General features: G+C 36.5%; 1 protein-coding gene across 5 annotated transcripts in view; it reads right to left on the bottom strand.

The window, feature by feature from the left end:
• Nucleotides 1-26,979, bottom strand: part of dock3 (dedicator of cytokinesis 3) — a 235,807-nt gene that overhangs the window by 81,790 nt on the left and 127,038 nt on the right. For all 5 annotated transcript variants that reach the window (XM_053652788.1, XM_053652791.1, XM_053652790.1 and 2 more), the window contains 3 exons: nt 20,289-20,437; nt 10,931-11,015; nt 2,312-2,353 (listed from right to left, as the gene is read on the bottom strand). In XM_053652788.1, the coding sequence (XP_053508763.1) occupies nt 2,312-2,353; nt 10,931-11,015; nt 20,289-20,437 (276 nt within the window). The remainder of the gene's footprint in view (nt 1-2,311; nt 2,354-10,930; nt 11,016-20,288; nt 20,438-26,979) is intronic.

Below are 26,979 nucleotides of genomic sequence, written 5' to 3'. Positions count from 1 at the left end.
TCACAGCACTGGGGGGTAAATACCTATGCAACTTTGATCATTTTTATTTGTAAACAATTTTACAAACTATAATAATCTCCCCACCCCATTTCATTAATATGTTCTATTTGTGTAGATTCATGACATACAATTCAATCCATTTAAGTTCCAGGTTATAAAATTGTGTGTGGTCAATACATATGCAAGACTGAACACTATATATGCACCCAATTTCATTTCCATAATTTAATAAATTATGGAAGCTAATACATTCGACTCAGCTGATGCTTAATATTTATGAATACAACATGCAGGACTAAAATTAATGAATGTGTTATACAGAAATAAAGTCCTAGTACTGTATATATACACAATATTATATGTGTGTGCCCGTGTGTGTGTGTATATATATATATATATATATATATATATATATATATATATATATATATATATATATATATATATATACACACATACACACACACACACACACACACACACACACACATATATATATATAGACTATTTTTTAATGTAATGATCTTTAAATATAACGTTATTAATTTAGCATTTCATTTTAGAGTTCCAATTGTGGATCATTTTTTTCTGAATGCCAAATTTGCACGTTGGTACTTTCTACTTTACATGCACACTATATATTAGATATATGGAGTAGTATTTCTCTGTTAATATGCATTTTTCCCAACACATGATACATCAAAGAAGAGTGGAATATATAATGTTATTTCATATGGATAATGTTCTATAAAATATACAGCTTTCAGACATACACTTCACACACACATTTCGGAATTAATCCATATATTATGAGAAAATTCATTCTAGTTTCTTCATCATTATGTTTTTTCTATAAATAGAGAGGAGTTAGAGAGGATATTGTGATATGCACCACATAAAATATTGTCAAGGGGATTCCTCCCCTGTGTTTCTTTCAGGCGTAGGATGCTTATGTAGGCAGCATTTGTGGATAGTGTTTGTCCTTCTGAGACTGTCCTCTAGTGTTCCGATTTTGGTCCTTTGCAGAGAAAGCAATCATATCTCTTCTTCTTTTTTTTTTTTTTTTTCTTACAGTGTCTTGAATTTCTGTTTTTAGAAATCCAATGGTCTACTTTGGTATTTTAAACAACATGTCATTTTCCATGATAAAATATAAGATAATTATTTTGATATGTAAATTAAACAGTTTTAATAAAAGACACTTTTCCTAAAGACTTCATATGTAATTTAATAAACAGAAACACATTTACATGTAGTGTCATCACTTAAGGCATGGCACTGCAGGCAGAAATGCAGCTTTTGGTCACTTCAATCAGATATTTGGATAAATTGCATCTATAACACTCAGCAAAACTGAAAAACTCTGCAGTGATACGTTTATTTCACTGTTTTTATTTCACTTGTGACCACTGCATTATCTGAAACTTAGCAACATTAAAGAAGGCTTAAGCTCCACCCACAAGCTTGTTTCCTGCTTCGTCATTATCTTAAAACTGTGGTACATCAATTTCTTTTAGAAACCTTATAAACCACACTAACTACTGTGGAAATTCATGAAATCATATTTATTTTAAACTCATTTTTCTCATTAAAAAACCCCCAAAAACTCTGGTTCTACTTGACCTGTATTAACGAAATTTTACAGGTACATTCCTATCCTAAAATCTTTATTTTTACCCATGATTTTACCCATTATTACTCACAGATTTCTGAATGTTCATAACGGGAGAAACTGCTGATGATGAGGAATGATGGATACTGAAAAATGGCATACAACTATTTTTATAAGAGTGCATAATGTGTTTGTAATTAAATGCTAAACTATTTAAGTGAAAGATTATGCACAAACTAGACTTGCATGCAAATATATGCATATTTAATAAGATGGAGCATCATGTGCATAAAATAAACACCAAAATAGTTTTGTATCCACTGACAAAGATTGATTGTGTCTTGCCTTAATAACGAACACATGATACTGACTCAGTCATACACAGTATATGTGCTATAATTTCTATGAGTGAAGAATAGTGGCACCAGTGCAAGAATAAACATTAATAGAAAATTGATCAATGTGCATAAACATGACTAACCATGTCCTGACCTTGAGATGAACTCACAACTCGAACAGGTTCAAATTCACCTTAGACTTCTCTAACAAACTGCTAACAAGCCGTAAAACCAGGTTTAGTGTCAGGTTTTAGCCTGAAGTCAACAACGACCTATAAAAGGGTTAGACTGTTCAGTGTGAAGAAAAACTGTTGTGAAAGGTGACGACTTTATTCACGCAGGAAGGAAGAGATTTGTGTACCTGTGATGTGCTTTGCTGGACACTGTGTCTGCTGGACAGATGCTGTTAGGGGAGAAAAGGAGGGAGGGAGAAAGAAAGAAAGAAAGAGAGAACGATGTGAAAGCAGATAGGAAATTCTTGAAACCATATCGTGAAAAAAATCCTAAGTGATGTGTGTGTCTGCTGCGCTTAGAGCCTAGCAGTAGACCAGCTGCATCTCAAGTGGATGTGGCGGGGGGGGCCTGAGGCAAAAACACCAAACCATACTGAATAAAACGCTGTGACATATGGGGAAGAAACACACACACCGGGTTAGAGAAGTCTGTTAGTAGCAGCAAGTAAATATAGTACAATTGCTGAATATTACAAGGAATTTATTTCATACAATGAGGGGGAATCATCAATGACACCAAAGTGTCAGAGTCGATTACATTTTTAAATGAATCAAATAACAACACACTGTACATTTTAGGCGTTTGTAGTTACACTTAACGTTTATTAACATCTGCAAAACTTGAGATGTTACTTCATGTTATCCGTTAAAATTATAGAGTACATCCAGGATTGAGTCATTTTACGATCGCAGAAATGAACGCAAAATCAAGCAAACGCCGCAATATTCGGAGGAGTTTTTCAAATTTTTCAAAATTACCGCAGATTTTCTGCAGATTTAGGCCAAGACGTGTCGTCACGTCATCAAGACGCGCATTCAGCCAAAACCCTCTTCGATTCACGTGCGTCGAACACGAGTACAGCTAAAAGGTCTCATTTACCAACAAACATCACTGTGCAAAACGATTTCGTGCAATTGCATTTTCGCCAATTCAAGTCGTTTTCTGCACAAAAAAACGTAAAGCCATCCGTCCTGAAAACTTAAAGGAACGGCTCTTACGGTTACCTCTGACTGTTATAAACTGCTGAGATTAGAGACTCCTTCTGTTAATGATCAGTAATATCCTGGTGATGCCACAGCCATATGTAGGCCAGGAACCAAGGGAACTCTCTGAATGGAAGGGATGGCACACTCTCTCTCCCCTGTCAATCACAGAGGCACTAGCCAATCGTCGGTATCTGTGAGCTCATGTATGTGGAAGAGGGCAGATAGTGTTCTCCTCCAAGTGTGTTTTGCTGCCTTTTGATGCAGCATGAGCAGCAGTTCAAATAGATGTGGTACGTGGCTTAGTTTTAGGGAGTTAGCTGTTTTATGATAAAGGAGAGCTGGCTGGTGAACAGGAATTGGCAGGTGATCAAATTGGGGAAAATAGTTCTGAAAAGAGTATCTGCTCATGAGTATCATCCATCAAGAAAATCAATCATCTGTGTTGTTCCTATAGAAACAATAATGTATTAGAACAAGGGCATTAATATACTGGAACTATTGTCAGAGTCGCTGCTCTAGAAAAAATTTCCAACATGAAGCGATGAAGGTCTTATAGCAGTAAAGTTTGCAAAATGTACGTTGTACTACACTTACATTAGGAAGCCAAAAGAAGAACATGAGACCTTGAACTGTGAAATTTGTTCTGACAGCACTATCACACACAAATGCACAAACTCCCAATGCAGATACTTGCAGACTCACATTGACGTTTAATTAATACACGAATACACACACACACAAGATCTCGATGGGGGGAAAAAAACAAAAACAAACAAACAAACAAACAAAAAAACAAAACGCTGTGATAAATATTTTAGCAAAATGCCTTGGAAATAATTGAGACATTAATTAGTTACAATTTGTTTTGCAAATGTGTTTCAGTGTCAGAATCGCTTTATCATCCAAGTTTGCTCCATCCCGATGAATGCACTCATATTAAACTAACAATATCACAGCAGGTGATTTAATCAGCGTTAAATCTAACCTGTTTCAGTTAATTTATTTTTTCAGACTCATGCTATTTATTAAAAAAAAAAAAAAAAAAAAGAAAACACAACCAGTAAGCCCCACCTCCACTCTATTTACATTTGCTGCATTTAAGGTCCATATTGAAGTGATCATGACTACGCCCTACTCACTCCGAAGTCTCCATCCTTCACAATGAGAACACTTGTATGTCTAATCATTTTCATCACTTCAGTTTGGAGCAATTCTACAAATTGTTGCCGTGGGTGGTCTCCATTTGAAGCGTCTTTCCAACAGGACTGTAGTGAAAGTGCACATGACATGTAGTGTAAATGGCACCTTCTCATTTCCTTTCCTTGTTTCCCTTCCTTGCTTCTTGGGGAACGAGGACAGAAAGAATCGAGAACAAACAAATGAGATGTCCTTGCTCATAGAAGCGCCACTTGCTTAAATGTTCATGCTGACTCATCATCTGACTTCTCTTGTCTTAAAGGCAGGCATATTATTTGACTTTCATCCAAGGATTTCATTTGTACGCTTTTTTTTTGTTGGTAGCAGTGAAGTGTTTATATCATATGCTTACATCACATGCCAGAATAAAAAATAAAAATAAATAAATATTCTGGTAGGATTCACCGGTATAATTCCTCTGATCATGCACTATTCAAAGAACTGGTACTTCCATAATCTTGATTGACTTTGATCGATTTCCATGGTTACAGCCTGAAGTGGGTAGGATAAAAGAAGCAAGGAGGCATCCATTCTTTTGCGATGCACTCTTCACTTGAGAGCTATGATTTGATTACATATGTTTATGCATTTCCTTTTCAAACAGGAAGTCAGAGAGGGAGCGTGTCGAAGGGCGCACCTGATTTCCACAACATCAGCATTCAAAATAAGGCATACCTACTGCCGAATCTGGAAGAAACTGAACTGTGGCTAAATCATGCAGCCGGGAGCTTATAGCTGTGAAGCATTTCTCACTGCCAATTTGCCCGTTGCGAATTTTCAATGTTTTGTATCCTACAGCCGAGGTTTCCAACCATGTTGGATTGGTATCGGGCCGTGGATGGTTTGTAACTGGCACGCAGCAGTATTTTCCCCCGTCCCCTACGGTATGCCTCATGCAGCAGGATATTACAGGGTCTCCTCAAGGGAGAGCAAAAAAGACTGCAGTTTAAGACAGGATAATTAACTGTATCCAGAAATTAGTTTTCTGGTTAACACACACACACTCAAACACGGTCAAACATACACTTTTGGGGTGGTGGATATACTGATATAGATGTATCTGTTTTCCATAGTAACTGATTACTTGTTAATTAGTTGAAATAATGAATATAATCATTTTGAGAATGATGTATCAATGTATGAGAATGTGTGTGTGTGTGTGTGTGTGCGCTCCATCACTGTACAACTTTCTTCCTTAGTAACAAACAAACTAAATAACTATCCTGGGAGAACTGGGCATAATGTGAGATGCCAGTCCATTGCAGGGTACCATGTTCACACACATGCACACAATCATTCACACACTCATTCACACCTGGGGGCAATTTAGAGTCACCAATCCACCCACCATGGAAGGTGGGAGGAAACTGGAGAACCCAGAAGCAGCCCACATGGGGAGAACACGACACACTTTATTGAACCAGGATGGCATTTTCTTACCAAACCAAAATATTGTGATGCTTTTCATCTATTGTGATATGATATTTATACCATATTGCAGCACAGCCCTCATACACATTCACACACACACATTCATTTTTGCTGCAGGATTGTGAGTGAATTATGAAGCTCTACTACCAAGCATATGTTCCCCCTCTTGAGGCTTTGTGAGTGTTCTGAATAAATCAGCGCAGACCCCCCTCTGTGAACCCGCCGATAGAGACATGCAACTCAACGCAACATTAAACCTGACTCTGCGTTATCTGATCGCGTTCCGATTGTGTAACTTTGGCGCAAATTAAAACAACAGCAAGGTGCAGACATCACGAAAGCCTGACAGCTAGCAAGGCCTCATCCTCAACTCCAGCAGGGGACCTCCTGATTTAGAAACACACTGAAAACAAACATCTTCCTTCTGTTCTTGGTTATTTTATCATTAGCTATGCTAAATGCATGCCTTGAGGGACCCATTAATCCTGAACAGTGAAGTTAGAAAGCATGTCCTACATATATATTTTTTTTCTTTTTTTACTTTTCTGCAATTGTAATATTTGAGAGAAAATTTAGACATGGCGTTCTTTTTTTTTTGGTCATGTCTACTCATTCATGATTATTGTGTGGCTTTCTATTTTTTTTTTACTAATTGTTAGATTTTTTCCCCCTCCTATTCTCTTTGAAAAAGCTTTTACAATTCAGTAATGCACAATTCCTTTGCTAATACATCATTTCAATCTTAAATTGCAGATAAATCATTCAAATATAATGAGGAAAATGAAATATTAACATACTGCCTGTAGAACTGCACAAAGAGAAAAGGCTTTAGAAAAGAGTCACTTAGATTATTATTAAATGCAGGACTTCAATCCCCAAAAAACATGTATTGTGGTGCAACTGTCCCTGAGAGTTTTAATATTCACCTTGCATGGAAGAAATATATATATTTATTTTGCTTTTATTTAAATAAATAAATAAATAAATAGCCTACCCATGTAATAAAAATAAATAAGTAAATAAAGTAATTTTATTAATTCTTTAAACAATCAAGATATACAATTGGTATATTCTGCTATCCAGACATTTTAACATAAACCAAACATCTCCAGAAGTTTGGAATGTAACCCAAAGATCTACTTTGTGGTTCAGTGTTGCCTGAAGGCAGGTAAATATGGAGGTTTTTACAGCTCTGCACGCTCTGGTTTGTGTTTTTGGTACTGGCAAGGAGTTCCTCTTCCTCCCACGAACTGAAACTCTAGCACGCCAACACAACACATTACACTAGCACACTTCCAAAAAGAGTTTGAGAAGTTGGTTCTCCAAGAGTGTTATAGTGCAGTGAGCACTTTATTCTCAGTGCTGATATATATTCTTAAATACGGACATATAATGGCTGCTTTTGCCACAACTTTACGATATCACTTTTAACTTATATTTATTCATTCAGAAAATGCATTAATCAGATGTTGTTCGCACCAGACACATGAATGGATCACTTATGGGTTTTTTTTTTTTTTTTTTTTTACTTCACTTGCAATTGAACTGCAGTCAATGCAACATCATCAGGAAAGGTAGATAGGTTTGCATATTTCACATACATCATATCCGTCATTTTCCAACAGTCACTCAAATGAAATTCCTTGTCACCAGATTTTGCCTTTACTACTTTGTAATCTCAAGTGTGGTAGCAAATTAATTTCATGTTATGGACTTACTACGATCAAACATGCATTCAAATGTTGCAGCTGGTCTCTAGGGAGAGACTGCATGATGCTATCACCATATGTGAGGTTCAAAATAGAAGGTTTCAAAATATTGACAAGCAAACGACATGCAAGTGGTAACCCTGCTACAACTGTTTCCATATGCATGGTCTTGTTTTTTTTTACTGCAGTTTTAAAGTGTTGTTATAAGTGTTTGTTGTTATGCCCCATATATATAGTGGTACTTGAAAATTTGTGAATTTTCTATATATCTACATAGATATGACCTAAAACATCAACAGCTTTTCACACAAGTCCTAAAACTAGACAAAGAGGCCCCAATTAAACAAATGAGACAAAAATATTATACTTGGTCATTTATTTATTGAGGAAAATGATCCAATATTACACATCTGTGAGTGGCAAAAGTATGCGAGCCTCTAGGATTAGCAGCTCATTTGAAGGTGAAATTAAAGTCACAGTCAGATGACTTCAATCCCTGGGATGACAATCAGGTGTGAGTGAGCGCTCTGTTTTATTTAAAGAACGGGGATCTATCGAAGTCTGATCTTCACAACACATGTTTGTGGAAGTGCATCATGGCATGAACAAAGGAGATTTCTGAGAACCTCAGAAAAAGAGTTGTTGATGCTCATCAGGCTGGAAAAGATTACAAAACCATCTCTAAAGAGTTTGGACTCCACCAATCCACAGTCAGACAGATTGTGTACAAATGGAGGAAATTCAAGACAACTGTTTCCCTCCCCAGCAAAGATCACTCAAAGAGCAGGACGTGTAATAGTCCGCAAGGTCACAAAGGAACCCAGGGTAACTTCTAGGCAAATAAAGGTCTCTCTCATATTGGCTAGATATGTAATATTGGATAATTTTCCTCAATAAGTAAATGACCAAGTATAATATTTTTGTCACATTTGTTTAATTGGGTTCTCTTTGTCTACTTTGAGGACTTGTGTGAAAATCTGATGATGGTTTAGGTTACATATGCAGAAAAAAAAGAAAATTCTTCAAAAAGGGTTCACAAACTTTGAAGCACCACTGTATTTGTTGTGTCTGAAAGTTGTTTGTGGTAACTATTATGCTGCCTCCTTGGTCAGGGCTCACTTATTAAAGTCCCCGTGAAGTGCTTTGAAACACACATCGAGAAAAAAAAAGAGAGAACGAATTTGTTCTGATCCTGTAACAAATGGAAAAAACTGGAATAGGTGTACATATAAAGGCTCTTGATTGTATCTTTTTGTTAGGATTGATTTTTATTATATTTATACTTTACGAAAGGGAACCCAGACATTCCTGGAATTGTTACAAAAACCCATTGTTATAAAATTTAAAGCATTTTTTCTTTAATCCCCTTCAAAGTACTCTCCTCGTGATGCGATACACTTGGCCTAGCGTTTCTCCCATTCCTGGAAACATTTCCTGTAGTCATCTTTTGTCATCATGTCTACAGACACCTGTGTTTTTTCCTGGATTTCTTCCACGGTGGCAAATCTTTTCCCTTTCAGTCTCATTTTGAATTTCGGAAACAAAAAGAAGTCGCAATGAGCGAGATCTGGTGAATATGGTGGACGTGAAGAAATAACCACATGATTTCTGGTTAAAAACTTCTTGGATGACAACGCAGTGTGCGTAGGTGCATTGTCACGGTGCAAGATCCAGTTCTGGGTGCACCACTTCTCTGGAAGTTTTGCCCTGATGCTTTTCCATAGATGTCTAAGCACTTCAGTGCTAGAATGCTAGAATGCATCTGCTAGAATGCATCGCAAACCATAGTTCCTATGGAAACCCAACACAAACAAGCTCAATCATATTTACACCATCACCATCTTACTGATCACGAACACCTGGAGTCAATCACTTTCACACCCTTTAATCACACTTAAAGGGTTTTACTCTATGCACACTCCAAACTTGCACACAATGCAAAGTATCGCTCCTATTATTGTGATTGTGCCTCTGGTTCTTTATTTCATTTTCTGGTTAATGATTTCACTCCTCTCTACCACATTAGCAAAATAAAAACGAAAAGAACATTAACGTCACCTACAAATCTCTCGTGTGTGTTCCTTCCTGGATTTTTTTTTTTTTTTAAGTGCTTCAGTTAAAAAAAATAGTGTTTAAAGAAAAAAATATTGGATGGGCATCAATATAGGCTGATACTCAAGGTTTCAGTGTCAGCATCAGTATTGGAAAAGAAGTTTGGTATCATGCCATCTCTAATTAACATTGTACCTGAAATCAATTTGCGAATTTTAAAGTGGTATTTTACTAATCGGTTCGATGGCTACTCAATTAACCTTGTACTTGTGTCCATCACTAGGTCTGACCTCTGCTGTCCTGTGTGTTTAGATATGATAATGCAGGAATGTCTCTGAAATGTCACAGATTTTTTTTTTCTTTCCTTGGAGTCTAGAGAGGCTTATGTCATTTCCTCCTGTTTGCATTACTTTTTCCTCAATATACTATGCAGAATGGAATGTTGAAACTAACTACATTGAGAAACTGTTTAAAAATATGGTTCGAATTCAGTACTAAACTATTTACTTCTAAGTTACTCTCTACAAGGGAGAAAGGTAGATAAAAAGCGAGTGCAATAGAAGGAGAAGGTGAGAAGTTGGCACACCGCCCTGCCAACTCTTCCGCATCAGTGCCAACAGGCCCTGCAGGAGTGCCAGACCTCAGTGCCAAGGCCAGGACAGCACTGGCCGGTCCATGCCAACCTCGGGCATCACCGTAATGATCGTCTTGGCAGAGTTTCACCCTCTTCTCTTGGTGTCATTTCAGCAGTGAGTATTTTTGAGGCAGAAATTAAATCATTAATCTGCCATATGTGTCAGTGCAGCTGAAAGATGATGTGATATTTTGTCGGAAATAATAAAAGCATATGCTTGCCCTCGTTCTAGAAATACGGCATGCAAATGAATAAGCTGGTTGATTTGTAAACATTCAAAAGCTTAATTAATGCCTGTTGGTTTGGAGAATTTATGGCCATTTATGATTCAGGCAGATAAATCTGCAGTTTAAATGTTTTCTTTTTTCAATCTATCATTTGATAATATTCGCTAAGGTACTTGGTGCCAAACCATCCGATAATGAAAACTGGGACTTAAAGGGGTTTTACTAACATATGTTTAGATACTGTATATTAGCAACCCAAAATGGAGGCTTACTGAAGAAGAAATACATCAAGGATTAAAACTGAAACTGCAAATTAAAAAAAGCATACACACATAAGACATACACATACAAAGACATGCTGTAATTGTGCACACATGCCCAAGGGCAGCATAGACAAGGTTCTGCATCACACTTATCCTTCTCCGTGAAGACAACCCCATAAATCTATTCACTGGACTAGAGTTTGGTAAAAGTTTCAACAAACATCATGGATGACCATGGAAGACTTACCATTTTGTAGAGGTCAGAGACACTAATCTGGTCTGCATCCACCATTTCAAAGTCCTTCCTTGGTACGAGGTCCAGACCTAAGTGTCTGTTAAATGAATACAGATAAAAAAAAGAAAAAAAAAAGATGAGAGATGGTGGTAAGGGAATAGGGACAGGAATAAAGAAACAGTATTTGGATCAAAGAGTCAAAGTTAAAAATAGCTAGCATGAATGACTAAAATCTGACACGTTACTTTTGACACCTGTTGTGGTAGCTAACACGTGCCAAGCAATGCTGGTCTTACCCACCAACCATCTGTCACGCATTGTACAATATTCATTGTGACAACATATCTCAGAGTACACCAACTACACAATATATAAAACTTTCCAAAAACAAATGATTTCTAGCATATTTTATGGAATGCTCCATGTCTAGAAGCAATTTTTCTGTCGCCTATATGAATATAATTTTAATGCTATTTCAAGTAAACGGACACTGGCATATCATTACATTCTTACTTTCCACATGAAACTACTGACAAATTAAAGACAGATTCCCTTAGGTTATTCAGATGAGATAGCAGATACGACAGTTCTCAACAACTAAATGTTACGCTGTATGTGCACTGTGTGCAGCTGTTGCTGTATGATGCTAACAGGTGGGTGTCACACAACTTCTGAGTTAAAGCTTTCAAAATGGCATGCAAGTCATGAGAGTCAATACAATGAAAATAACGACAATTATTAAAAGAGCTCCAAGCATTGAAGGTATAGTTTTGATTCTTCTTCTTTTCTGATTCTCTGCTGAAACATATCGTGCAGACCAAACTGTAAGTTACGGATGTGAAACTTAGTCAACAGGTAGTTACCCTTACCCAGGCAAGCAAGATGGGCCCAACTGGCCTAATGGTGGCGCTATAGCACAAGCATTTATGTTTTCTTTTTTTCCTCCTATTTCTTGGTTTAAGACAAAGTCCCCACCCACTAATTTCCACCATGACAGATTTTTTTTTTTTTTGCAAATTTGTATAATATGCAAAACCTACTTTTGTAAACTAATCCTAGGATTTATAGCCAACCTTCACAAGTTTGGTGTCAAACTGAGGTTTTGGTTCCTGAGAAACAGGTGTTAAGTCCAAATAGCTGTTTGTCAGGAACCAAAAGTCCAACTGAGCTGAAATTTGGCATTGATCTGCTAATTTGGAACTGCATTTTTAATCATCACTAAATTACTTAAAAACCATGACCGTTTTCAGCCAATTAGCTTTCAGCAGGCATTTCACACAACTAGCATTGAACTATAATCACAAAAACTTGATAAGCATATTCATGCTCTTCATTCTCTTTATTCTTCTGTGTATTTTGGCAAGAACTGCCCACTAGCGGTGCACATGAGTGCTTTGACCCCGCAAATCGCTGCTTGTGCCAATAATAATAATAATAATAACAGCAGCAACAATAATAATAACAGCAATAATAACAATAACAACAACGATAATAATAATTATTATTATTGTTAATGTTATTACTTAACTATTGAAATGTTTTTCCTCCCCTTGCCTTTACCAATCTGTCAACTGATCAAATCATCAAAAACATATAAATACAGTGCAAACAATGAACAGACACTAAATTAATATGAGGAAAATAAATTATTTATTTAATTAAAATTTGTTCTGTGTGAAAAGGCTGATTAACTAGATGCAATTACTAAACAGGGTGATGAGCCAGATGAAAGCTTCTCATTTACCACTTCAAGGTTCTCCAAAAATACATGATTATGACTGTAGGGAAATGAGGGCACATTGACATTAGATGGCACAACATGTCAAAGTAGACACAATATTTACTAAAACTCCATCTCTCCTTAAAATAGTGCTTGTATTAGTTTGTGTTTACAGAATACTTCTAGTGCAGTTCATGAGCCTGTACAGGGTGACAGACATAAATAATTAAGCTGTGTGAAGCTAACCAGCAGAATCTTTTTTACCATGTAGAAAAAAAAACACAAATTTAAAGAAACATGCCTTTGAATCTCCTTATGTTTAAAGCACCCATGAACATCCCCATGTCATCCTGCCACCAATTCCCTCAACAACCTTGGTTACACAATGCTATTAGTTACAGCTTACTGCACTGTACAGAAAGGCAAGGCAAAAAGCAATTCATTTCTACATATATAAATCACTATTCGTGTGATATAGTTGTATAGTTAGCACTGGGGTTATGAATCTCCGGAGGGAATTCGGGACTCCAATTCCCAGCAGCCTCTGCACTCCTGCTTCACGGTCACATGACCACCCGTACCGGACACTCATTCTGTTGACGAGCATCTGTGGGTATTTAAGTCATGACTTTTACAGCACTCGGTGTCCGGTGTTATTTGTCAAACGTTGTCAAGTTATGCCCTCGCTTCTCCTAGGTCTTGGTTTATGTTAGTTTCCCTGTTCTAGATTCCTTGGTATGCCTTGTGTGTTTGTTTGAACTTTTATTAAACTTTGTATCAGCACGTGCATCCGCTTCTGTCTCCGTAATCGGGACAACAGGACACTTTTATATTTCTTATATCTCAAACAGTAATTTTGCTCTATGAAACGATCTATGGCAGTGAAAATGCCAGCAAATATTTTGATGCATAATTGCTAGCCCATATGCAGTTGCTCATTTTGAACCAGTTTCTTGTAACTGGCTCTTGAAGTGCTTCCACTTTTGTCCTTCAGGTGTCTGAATAAATGTCAGCTCAGTAAATGCCACTGACTCCTTTTCATTTTATCCCATTTAGTCAATTATCTGTTAGCATAGCCAGCATTGGATCTCCCAACAATATTTTGCTGACAGTGTAGTGGCTGAAAGTGCATTACTGAGAACAACCTTGAAGGACAAAATGGCCTTCATAATTGCTGACACAGTTGTTGACACATGTCGACTTCCATAGCCCGAGTATTATTTTTGGTGAACGACTATTCAATCTTTTTTTTTTTAGCCCTGAAAGTCTAGACCTTATTATTCAGTTCTTAATATTAAACTGTATTCATTCAGTGAATTATTCAGTAACTGAATCAGGTTAGATAGAAATGTGAAATGATAAACTAGAAACCGGGTCAAAACTACATATAGATAAGCAAACAAAGAAAGCAGGCTTAGTAACGCCAGGTGCACAAACACAATATTGAGTGTACTGTATATTTCGTGTTCATGTTGTGAATGAGAGTCTCTTTTAAAGGGTCGGTGAGTGTGTGTGGTTGATTGAACACAGGTGTGAGCATAGCAGTGTGTGTTCTGTAGAGTGTAATCTTTGTCCGCTGGAGGTGGAGTTTGCAGACTGAGACGACCTGACAATATACACCATTTTGTCATAGCATAATGAATTTAGTTTAGAAATATTATAACTTTTTTTTTTTTCTCAAAATCTTTATGTGAAATATTTTTATGTGGGTCTAAAGTGCTGTCATAGACAGTCTGGTGCTAGAAAGATTGCAAGTGCTGTAGCACCAATTAAAATATTGTAGCACTGTAGGACAGATAAAAAAGCTAAAAAAAAATAAAATAAAAAAATACAATTTTAAAAAGCGTTAATCCTCATAAGTGGTGCAATTAATTTTAACTGTAAAGAAAAAACAACAGTTAGAATACAGTAACATCTTCATTGAACTTAGCTCTGACTCAAAGGTGTATAACATCACATTATTATCATACCCAATTATAATAAAACGATAGCAGCTTCTGCAAGGCAAATCACAGGGTTATATTAACATGGTCGCACTAATGTTTTATTGTTTCTGTTGTAACGACTATAGTAAAGACACAGAGACTTTTATAGCAGACAATCACACATAAACATATTATATGTATGTGTAGTTGATATTTTTTATAACGTTCAGAAGTAAAGCTGCTCTTTTTAATTTTTCTAATATGGGAAAATCTCCAGGACAGAGGGCTTTGTGGTTAACAAGCTGAATTATTATTTTTTTTTTTGTCTTATCAACCTCAAGAGAGAGAAAGAGAGATGCTGGTGAAGGACAGACTGTTATAACAGAAAGTAAGTTCTTTTGCAGATTTTCCACAAAGTAATTGATGTTATTCTTTAATAAAAAAAAAAAAAAAAGAGGAATAAAACAACAAAACTTCGACGCATCACACTAACGAGTTAACTTTTTTATTCTTACATATCAAACATTGTTTCCTACTAATGTCCTCTTAATGAACATTATAGTGTAGATTGGCTTGTAAGCTCGTAGGATTAAACTTATTATCTTTTTAACAAAACAGAGAAAGATATTTTAGAATGATTTTTGGTCTGGATATCATAGCAGTCAGTGTATCCATTTTGGCAATGCATTTTGGCTTTGCTGTAGAAACGTCCAGGTACCAAGTCTGAGTGGAGTGTCTCAGTCATTAGCTTATAATAATTCTGATGAGAGTGGAACGGTTGCAACTATAATGTTTTTTTTTGTGGTGGTTGTTTTTTTTTTCACTAAAGAACTATTTTCCCCAAGTATATACAACATTAAAGTTCTGCCAACAGTGGCTTTGACAGGCCTGAGATTTAACTTTAATCCATTTAGAAACCATTAAATTTGTCTGGACTAATAACTAGTGTATTACTATTTAATTTCTCCCATGGCTTATTCATTTATTCATTTGAATACATATTATTCAGTAAGTATTATGAATTATTCAGTAAGTCCTAAAACTAAAAGGAAGTATATGCAGTTATGGATGTGAGGAATGCTAATCTGGACCCATTAATGGGTCTTGTGAGTTTAGGGGGTTAATAGTATTTCGTAGGAAAGACTAGCAGTGATGAATGAGGGAGAAGACATTATCAGACTGACAGAAACTAAAATGACAGTAGGTGAAAGACCTAGAAGCACAGCAAACTTTCCTAGTTTGACAGTGAATGAGAAATATTAGCATTTTCCTAATTTCCAATAGAAAAGGGGCCAGTAATCAATCTCCTTCTCTGTCCCCAGCTGACTGTGAGCTCAGGAGACTGCATCCAATCTCTCACACTGGCACTTGTCTAAAGTGTTCATTTAAACAATATATATGGTGCATTTTATAAAATGAGCCATGAGGATGAATGGTTCTGAATATGTACTGAGGTAAATGGATGTATGAAAGAAATTGTGCTTATGTGGGTAGGGCTGGGCCATATGCTCACATGGCAGGGCTGGACAATATGGCACTAATGTTATACATTCCCCTCCAAAACTATTGGAACGGCATGGCCAATTCTTATTTTTTTCTGCTATACACCAAAGACATTTGGGTTTGAGATGAAAAGATGGATATGAAATGAGAGTTTAGGATTTCATCTTATTTCCTGGTATTTACATCTAGATGTGTTAAACAACATAAAACATAGACCCTTTTGTATCAGACCACCCAATTTTCAGGCGAGCAAAAGTATAGGAACAGATAAGTCTTGAAGTTAATTAAAATAAATAACACTTAATATTTGGTTGCATATCCCTTGCTTGCAATAACTGCATCAAGCCTGCAACTTACTGATATCACCAATTTGTTGGTTTCTTCTTTTGTGATGATTTTTCATGGTTTTACTGCAGCCTCTTTCAGCTGTTGTTTGTTTTGGGGGTTTTCTCCCTTTAGACTCCTCTTCAGGAGGTGAAATGCTGCTCAATTGGGTTAAGGTCTGGTGATTGACTTGGGCAGTCTAAAACCTTCCACTTTTCCCACTTGATAAAGTCCTTTATTGAGTTGGCAGTGTGTTTAGGATCCTGTCTTGCTGCATGATAAACTTCCTCCTGATGGATTTCTCTATAAATTGGCAGACAAAATGTCCCTGTAAACTTCTGAACTCATTCTGCTGCTACTATCATGAGTTACATCATCAATAAAGATTAGTGAACCTGCTCCAGAAGCAGCCATACAAGCTCAAGCCACGACACTACCTCCACCATGTTTCACAGATGAGCTTGTTTTGGATCATGAGCAGATCCTGTCCATCACAGGAGGTTAATCTTGGTTCCAGAACTTTTCTGGCTCATCTCTGCATTTCTTTGCTAATTCTAATCTGGCTTTCTGATTCTTACTACTTATGAGTGGTCTGCAATTTTATCCGTTCCAACAGATTTTGAGGAGACTTTATTACAATACTTTAAGTCAGGGTCACAACACGATATGTATCACAGATGATTTGCTAACAACACTATAGGTTTATAGATTTTTTGTCCAGAATGTATAAAAATGTCCATATTTTACAAAGAAAAGGCAGAAAAATAAAACATTGTACAAAATAGTGTTTAATGTTCAGTAAGCTAATCTATGCCAATGACTATTATTAGAAAACTATATCATAATGTTGTTATATCACAATATCTGTATCAGTATTGTCCTAGTCACCATGTCATTAGTATTTAAAGAAATTACATCATCCAGATTGGTCAACCAAATATTGAATATTTCAAGCAAGAATTTATCTTCCACATGAATCATTCAATAAATGTTTCATTAAACTATTACTGAATTTACAATTACATTGGGTATGTACATTATTACATTAGATGCATTATTTAATTAATAAAATGACTTTAATGATGGTCATTTCTATGCATTCCTCACTTACTTTAGTCAAGTAATGACAACTGCTTATATGAAGGCTCACTCTCTTAATTAATTCACTATTAGCCCTAATTAGGTACATTATAATGAGGGAAATTAACCCTCCATTTAAATACTTGCCATGATGGAAAAAAATTCCTGTTATACATGCAGATCAGCAGCAGGGTGAACATCTAGGGTCAGACCGTCAGTGTGGTTGTACATGCATGGATGGGACCTGGTAATTACTATAACAAATCGAGATGCAATTATACACCATGACCCAGAGAGAAGAACTCCTATTCCCTCTAAACAGATCCAGAGCTTTGCTGGGAATGCCAATAACACATTGCTAATTCAATGCTACTACAATGCTACTGACTGTCTTTTTTTTTTTATAATACAGCACTTTCCCTTTTCTGCTTTCTTACCTCTTTCACCTACTGTAATATGATTTTATATATGCATTACATACACAGTATATACATTATATGTTCAAAAGTATGTGGACACCTTTCCACCACACCCATATGTGCCCATTTCAAACCATGGGCTTTAACACAGAGATAGGCAACGCCACTGTTCAAGTCCCTAATGGCAAAAAGAAAGGAAAAAAAAAGTCATATGTATGCTATATTACTTTTAAATGATGTGTTATGTTTGTGAGGAATAAAACAGTGCTGTTAAAGGAAAATAATCAATGACAGGGTGGTGTAATGAAGGCCAAAGTTAAGCAAAGTTACTGTTACCACCATGGAGTTGATTATTTTCCAATAACAGCATCTCTTGATGTATTATATTTTTCTTGTATCAGAGAGAATTTGCCATTTATTAAATAATGTCACATTGTACATTTAATCTGTTTATACAAGGCGTCCCAAAAGTCTCCATACCTAGGAAAAATTAACACATTAGCAAAATGTCTTACAAAACTTTTCATACTAAGTTGATGCAGACATAACCGATGTGGCACTGGCAGACAGTACACAGTCCCCTATGTAGGGAAAACTTTGGGACACCCTGTAGTTACATTTGATATTTTGGAAGGTCCATGAAACAAGTCACTTGCACTGTACCAAGTAGAAACGGTCATTTTCTCACCAGTCTTTTTTTTTTCCCTCTTAACATTAATAAGACAAAATGCAGCTTGGTATGTTGCCTGGAAACCAAAGTTCTGCATCCTGAACTGTCAAAAAACTTAAACTTACAGCGTTATCTCTGATATTTACAAAGGGCTGACACTGGAGACTGCCCTCCTCACAGAAAACTTCATATGAACAATGAAGGAAATATTTGTCTTTAATTGTTTGCTTATAATTATTTTCCTCTGGCCTAATGATCATTTGCTAAAGTTTTATGTTTTATTAAATAAGCTGTATTTCATATTCGCTGTGCAATTGGTATGGTGGGTCTCAGAACACACCAAGGTCCGTGGTGACAACACAGTCTGGTTTGATCTGCTTCTGTGTTATACCCCGCTTCCCTTTTCACCTCCTTGTCTGCTCTGTATATAAGCTGGCCTCTGAATCCTAGTGCAAGCTGGTGTCGGCTTTGTGAAGTTATCCTTCTGTTGATGAAAAAGCTAATCTGAAGATTCTTCAACCATATACGCAAACATTGATAATCTGAAGATCAAATCTGTCTTCGGTCTGCTGACTCGTTTTTGCCAAATTTCTAACAAACTGCTGTCTTGACCCAGATGGCACACTAACACCTCTCTGGTGAATTATGCCATTACTACACACGTTTTTAAAAATCTGTTTATATGAAGAGTCTGCCATACAAGTCCCTGTCTATATTATTACTATAACCACAATAACCTATTCGAATGTGTGTGTTAATATAAACTTTGCATTCTGAATGTAGTTCTAACTCAAATAAAGAAATTCAGATATTAACATATTTATATTCTAATATTCAACCCGTCAAAAAAAGAACTGAATTATTGAATCTAAAATTTTTTGTGAACACTGAAAAAGATATTTAAAAAGATGCCTGTTTTTTTTTGGAATCATAAATGATAAACTGGGAATCTCTGAACACCGAAATTTCAACTACTCTGAATTTCAAGGACAATTTAAAATAGTGTGGTTTTCAAAGTAATGTAATGTATGTATCAATGCTATGAATTTTCATTATTAAGAGCACAGTGGCTTTCAAAAATACAAATCTTTATGTCTCTTTTCTGCTTCCATTCAGATTTTCCATTATTTTCTTTGTATTGAAAGCCATGCTGATATTATCATTGGTATTCACATTCACTACAGACATAGTGGATAAAAAAATTTGATGAAAAGGACACTGGATATTCTTTGAAGTTTTAATGGCACAGTGAAGTGCTGTAAATTGTCCTGTAAATGTATTTTAATTGAGTTGATTTCAATTATAGCTGGCCTATAAGCCTCTCTTCTCAGTTCTGTGATGGTAGAACTGATGGATGTTACTGCTACCGATTGAAAGAGAAGTGAAGCCAAATGTCCGACACAGTTGGCCTCTAAATAAGGCAGATATGCTCCATTGTTTGCTCAGGATATATGAGGCAATAACTCACAGCTGAGTGCAGCTGTGAATTGCTGTTCCTCACTACAGAGCAAATTGTTTTCTCTTTCATTAGCTATGTACAACATATCGGGATGACTAATGCACACAAATCTACAATCCTCAGTTAAGATCTCGGCCAGTCTAACAGAGGAAATGGTCTTGAAGAAATGTAAATCAACCTTAGAAAAAGGGGAGGTGGATCATAAAATGTTCAGTCATGGAAAGTTGTTCCTCAGAGACCTGCATTACTTTTAAACGTATGTAAACTTACTCATTGCCCCAGTCGAGGCGTATGGTGATGTGGCGCTTGACCTCGCGAATCTGATCCTGGGTCAGGTGACCAGATAGCATCTGCCGCCGCAGGTCGATCAGCTCGTTCATCACGTGACGCAGCTTATAAAAGAGGTCCACTTTATGCTTCTGTAGTGGAAAGAAAGGAGGACATGGAGAAAAGATGGATGAGAATTCAGGAAATATTTGATCTGAAAACACTCTAGCCAATTGAGACCAGTCTGTACAAAGGCACACTGTTATTTGTAATCACTCATTCATTCAAATTAGTCAGGGTGGCTGTGGATCCAGTGCTTATCCTTGGAATACTGGAAGAGTTGGTAATACACTGTGAATGGCATGCCAGTCCATCACTTATAACTCACAGTTGCCAAAAGGTGTCTCACTCAATGCTTATCTTTCACAAAGAATTAGTAAACAATAAATTAAATCTACCTATCTAGCTAGCTTACATAAAATAAATAAATAAATAAATAAATAAAGATATCGCAACTCAATCTCATGTTCACAACTGGCACACAGTTTTAAGGTTTTCAAATTTGCATGGTTAAGTTTCACTTAGATGAACTCTGTATAAAATAAACTGCTACTGGAATCCATGTTTTTGTTATCCTGCATCTTTTCCCATTAAATGGCCTTTTTCACCAAGGGAGTTTTATTTCCATTAAGACTGACTGATTCTTTAATGGATTTTTGCTTTGGCACAGTCTAAAACGACATGATAATATACTACGAAAAAACACATTTTATCTGACAAAAAGTGAGAAAATGCCTTTCAGCAGTAGTGCTAAAGCCACCAGGAAGTTTTACTCAATCTCAGGATACAAGACGTACGGGAGAGAAACATTGGATTTTCAGCATCGTGAAATTCAACATGAGCTGTATCCAAATGCAAAGACTATTCAGAAAACTATTTCTATTATGATGATTATTAAAACTATTACGAAGATTTCCCATTCAAGACCTTCGAATGTGTCTTGTAAAAATGCCTATTAAGGAACTTCATTTAGTTTCCCTAAAGGAGTACTGCTTTTTCCACAATAAATACCTCTTTGAATGAATTTAAAATAAGTTCCATGTGCTTTCATAGGCATCTACAAAAACTGACCATGAATGTTCTGAAATATTACCCAAGCCCAACAGGTAACTATGCACTGATTTATATTTGAAACAAGTCTTGATTTTACCTTGCTAATAATGCTAACTATTCCCTTCAGCTCCTCAGCAAAACAGCCTTAAAACTGACACCTGATTTGAGAATAAACTAGGGGTCATTCTGTCTCAAGTGGTCCAATGCACTGTTGTGTGGCCATTTTTAATTTTCCTCATGTTTTTTAGCGATTACATCCATGTACTGGCATTGCAAATCCACCAGTTTTTATTTATTTAATTTTACTTTAACTAACTATGGTTTAACTATGACTGCCATGGCATAACAAATGTTTGGTCATACAGCGGCTCAGGATGGTCCTAGCTCCTTGGAACAAAAGCTGATCTCTAGAGCACATTACAAGGTACATGTAAATAAACATTTCGCACATTATTGTTCCTTAGACTTAGAAATTAAGTCCATATGTAATGCTCAAGATTGCTCACAGTTCCACTTTTAGGGTCAATTTATAATGGGAAGGGTTCAAGTCTCAGTTATAATTTTTTTTTTAGGGGTACCTGGGTAGGTATAGCATGCATGCAGAACATTTCAGGCTTGAGACTTCTCTCTTTTTTTAATAGAGGCGAGAAATTTTCCCCCTCACTTTCGGATTCAATATCTCTAGTGGGGGACGAGATACGAGCCTGAAATTTTCACAGAAATAAGTCCTATATAGTAGGTTTCATGTATGCAGAGAAGGAACTCTGAACTACGGTTCCCAGAAGAGACAGGAGAGGAGCTGCTAACCACGAAGCAAGGTTCACATTGCTCGTCACGACAGGCCAGCTCTGTCACTACTTCTGGCAACATACAGTCTTTAGGGCTGGTTCGTTCCACTCACTCCTTGCTGCGACAGTCTGAAACTCGAGGGCATACTCAGCAACACAACGTGAACCTTGCTTCATGGTTAGCAGCTCCTCTCCTGTCTTATCAAAGTTTTAATAAAGAAACAAACAACATACAAAAGACACTATAACTTAGAGGCAAAACACTGTGGCAAAGATTAAACATAAACTAAAGAACAAAACCACAGCTACAGAGACAAAGGCAAAGAAAGACTAACGTGAGACCGATAGTGCAGTGCAAACTGTGGCTATATACACGAGTGCTCAATTAACAGGAATGTGATTCAAATGCAGGTAGTCATGTGACTGATGCAGTGGCTTCTGGGAACTGTAGTTCAGAGTTCCTTCTCTGCTTACATGACAGTAGGATTCTGCTGTAAACATTGTGTTTGCGCCATTCCACTGGTTACAGAGATAACCACAGAGGCTAGTAGAATTCTGGGGAAAAGCCTAGTTTATTCATGCTTTTTGAGAAATTAAAAGAAACTCTGCAGGACAGTGGACCTTGAGGGCCAGATTTAAATAACCCTGATCTATCATGTTGGTACAGGTGTACAGTTCGTACGCGTGAATAGATTTTATCCAAATATGGAAGTAAAGTGTTCAGTTGGGTGTTTTACAAATAAACAGATACAAATAAACGGTGTTGTTTCTCCCGCGATAAAAGCAGTGAGTGAGTTCTGTGCTATAGTCACTTACTGCTTTTATAACCTTTAACCTATACTTTCATTTTTAAATGTAATATCAATGGGATACAAATGGTATTCCAATCATGGAATCACTCATACAGCATATACTAGATGGCTTCTGGTATCTATTCCCCATTCTAGATTAGTAGGATAATGCTGAAAAGTTAAAATCAAAATTTGCAAAGAATATTCTGTTCTGATGAATATATTTAAATCCAATTCTGACCCAGGCTCAGTGAAAAATCTAACCGCACTAAATGCAGCAAATCCTACTAACCTTAATCCTCTGCGCTCTGCACGGAACAAAAGTATGCGGATGGATAAGAGACGTTAGCTTGATGCTAATCAGAGATGACTGAAGTGATTTAAAACTAATAAACAACCAGTGGATATTCAAGAGTGCCTGTAATTGAGTTACACTGATGGAATTGTGATGTAAGAGAGATATATATTTCCTTATTCCAAGGTGATTAAACTGAAACCAAGAGCTCCATCGTGTAACCTAAGCTTTCGTTATGTGTAAATGTACATGTTCAAAGTAATAAACCAAGCTACAGTAGTGTGTTTAAATTCTTCTGCAGTACTTACATGTCAGCGAACAATACACATTTAATGAATAACCAATGACTAATGCGGACAGTCGTTAGATCTAGGGCTTCAAAAATGAATATTTTTGAATATTTAGACAATTATGGAAATGAATCGATAAATCATTGATTAATCAGCTTTTTGTTTATTTTTAAAATAATATGATGTTAAAGAGAACTGTCTGGCGCATCTTAACATTTAATATCTTCTTACAGTACTGAATTCATCTAGGGGTAAACTAATTATTCTTCCCTGTTATAATAACTACAATTACAAAAGCACGGTGGCTTAGTGGTTAACACGTTGCTCCAGGATTGGGGGTTCAAATTCTCTCTGCCCTGTGTTAATGGAGTTTGAATATTCTCCCTGTGCTTTGGGGGTTTCCTCTGGGTTCTCTGGTTTCCTCGCATAGTCCAAAAACATGTACTGTAGGCTCACTGGCATTTCCAAATTATCTGTGGTGTGTGCGACTGTGCCCTACTCTGTGCCCGTCCAGAATGTCCACACCTTTTGCAGCAAGTTCCCTGCGACAGACTCCCCCTGCAACCCTGTGTAGGATAAGCGATATGGAAAATGGCTGGAGGATGGATGGAATTTATTTGAAATAAAAAGAGAACATATTTGAAATGTGGCTGTAAATGTGGCTGTTCTCTCTACAGTGCCCTCCACTAATATTGGCACCCTTGGTAAGTATGAGCACATAAGGTTGTGAAAAATTGTTTTTATTGTTTAACCTTTTGATCATTTTGTTAAAAAAAAAAAATCACAAAAATATTCAGCTCTCATGGATATCAAACAATTGCAAACACAACACGGGTTTATCAAAAAAAAAATCTTTCTTAAATATAGGTTTGCAACAATTATTGGCACCCCTATGAATTCATATGAGAGAAATATTTTGAAGTATATTCCCATTCACATTTTACTTTTTTTTTTTTTTCAGTAAAAATTGTAACCTACTTCGTATCTGCAGGAATACAGTTTAAGAACAAATTCAGCTTTTACCTGTGGCTTGTATTAACATGCAGATTTAAACGAGTGGTGCATCACTTTGCATTAAGTCTTAATCAAAAGAGGCCAGACCTGGCCAGACTGCTTTTAGTCACACACCAGTGCACGTAATGGAATTGGGAACAAAGCTGATGTGCAGAAGGTGTGCCAAGTTCTTTAAAAAAAAAAAACATACATTTTTGTTATAAAAATAAATAGAAGAAGAGTCCTGAGTGTTTTTTTTGTTGTTGTTGTTGTTGTTGTTTTTGCTGTAAACTCTCATATCTACAGAAGCAGGAGGGGGTTTAGGACGAAAAATTCATGACATGATTACGGTACATATATTCTAAATTTCTATAAAGTAAGCTGCTGCTTGCCTGTGATGTTAACATCTATGTTTGGTGCTTTTCTCTTTGGAATCTCATATTCCACTGTCTGTGTATATCTACAAGTCTGTACCCTCCGACTACACTCTTTAGAAAGCATATGCATACAAAACACACATGCAACCACAGCCTCATTATACACATGTATGTACAAAACGATCAATATGGAGCACGTATTAATAATTTCTGCACACAATGGAAAATTCACAAGGGATTTGCCAACCGACAAATGAGAATGCACAAGGATGTCCATTTGATGCTTCACCCAGACGCACAGTTGCCATTGATGATAGCAAGATTTTTTACCTCATAAAGGATTAAAGGCTGTCACATGAATATAATAGAAGAGTTACTCAATTACAATAATACTAATATTCATCCATATAAACGGGCGGAATACAGCATATCTTTTAAAACCTAGGGTTAGGGTTAGGGTCTCATATAGTGTATCTGAAGAGTTTTGCCTCCTATTGGTAGCTTTTAAACAAGCACTGTAGCAGAGATCATATCCTAAGATTTTAATCAAACTTTTTCAGACACTGTTAGAAATCTGGCTGTCTTTGGTTGCACTGGAACTAAATCCGCCACCAATGAACACGTCACAATACGAGTTCTAAGACCACAGATTTGAATTCCTGACCAAAGATTTTCCTTTATGATGTGCTATTGCGCCTGCAACAACAAAATCAGGCTGAAAATCGTATAGTGATCAAGCTTCTGACAAATGAATAAATGTAAACAAATTACCCAGTGTGTATTAGTACTCTCAGAAGAGCAGTTTTAATAGTGGACAGAGTGTTAAATAGAATAAAGCACAATGATAAAAGACTCAATGCAACATTAAGGGCAGCCACTGCCATAAGCACATCCTTTCAACTTTCAGACAAATTTAAGCTTTGGGCTGCAAGCATTGTCGCTCATCCTCTGCAGCATCTCCCCTGCTGTTAAAGCTCACTGCACTCGCATAAACATTTTAGATCAGTTTCATCTCAGAGCTTGTGGTTCTTGCGATAAGATCAGTGGTCATATATCTTCAGGGCCGGGATCAGCACAGCCGAAGTGACATCAAAAGCATCACTGCACAAAGGCCAGTACACGGTAGAGCAAGGATCAGACTGAACACTTTCTCTTAGGATAATCAGTTAGGATCATCTTAACTTTATGGTGATATGGTTTCAATTCAAACTAAAGACATTTTAGTCTGAGCTGACCATGATGGCCAGTTAGGTAATGATCTGATTTCAGTAGTGTATGTATTTTTGTCTTTGGTGCATGAAGAACAAAAACATGCTTCATCAGTTTCATAAGTTGAATGTGAAGATGGCTAGCACTAGATGATCTTGAGACTCGATTTGCAAGTTAATATATCATTTAGAGACGAATGAAGGTGTTAAACCATTAAGAGATTCAAAACACACAAACAGTAATACAATTTTATAGTCAACTCCAAGAAAACAGCCAGGCAATGGGGTGATGCTGAAATGAGCACTGCACAAGCACTTTCTGTTTTGTCAACTGAGAATGAATCATTTTCAGTGTGAATTCATTAGAAGCTTCAGTCAGTTAATGAATATTCCAATGACGGGAAAACTACTGTTAAAAGAACTGAGACTTCAAACTGCGCCAAAGCTAAATGTGCGTATATCAATCAAAAGTCTTTACCTAAGAAGCTTTGCATATTAAGGTGTATTTGAAACGAAACACTTGCAGAGTTAATCCAAATAGCATGTTAATAATAAAAATTCACTTAGCAAGGAGGCACTAAACCCACATTAAAGAACTGTATTTATTCTTTAACTATAATGTAAATACAGCACACATCCCTAAAGTCTTCTACACACAATAAAACATGAACGTTAAACTCAAGCTACACAAGAGCAGTACATTAGTTCAACCTGAGAGGTGGAAAATATCACAGATGGAAGATCACATGTAGAGCACGACTATAGTGAGTCATGGCACATCCCATGTTTTATTATTAGAGACAACTTATGTGAGGGTGTTTGGTTGGTTAGCATGATGG

This window comes from Ictalurus furcatus, chromosome 21 (assembly GCF_023375685.1).
Source record: "Ictalurus furcatus strain D&B chromosome 21, Billie_1.0, whole genome shotgun sequence".
NCBI classification, from domain to species: Eukaryota; Metazoa; Chordata; class Actinopteri; order Siluriformes; family Ictaluridae; genus Ictalurus; species Ictalurus furcatus.
The sequence above is the reverse complement of the archived record's forward strand: the minus strand, read 5'-3'. Positions and strand labels throughout refer to the sequence as shown.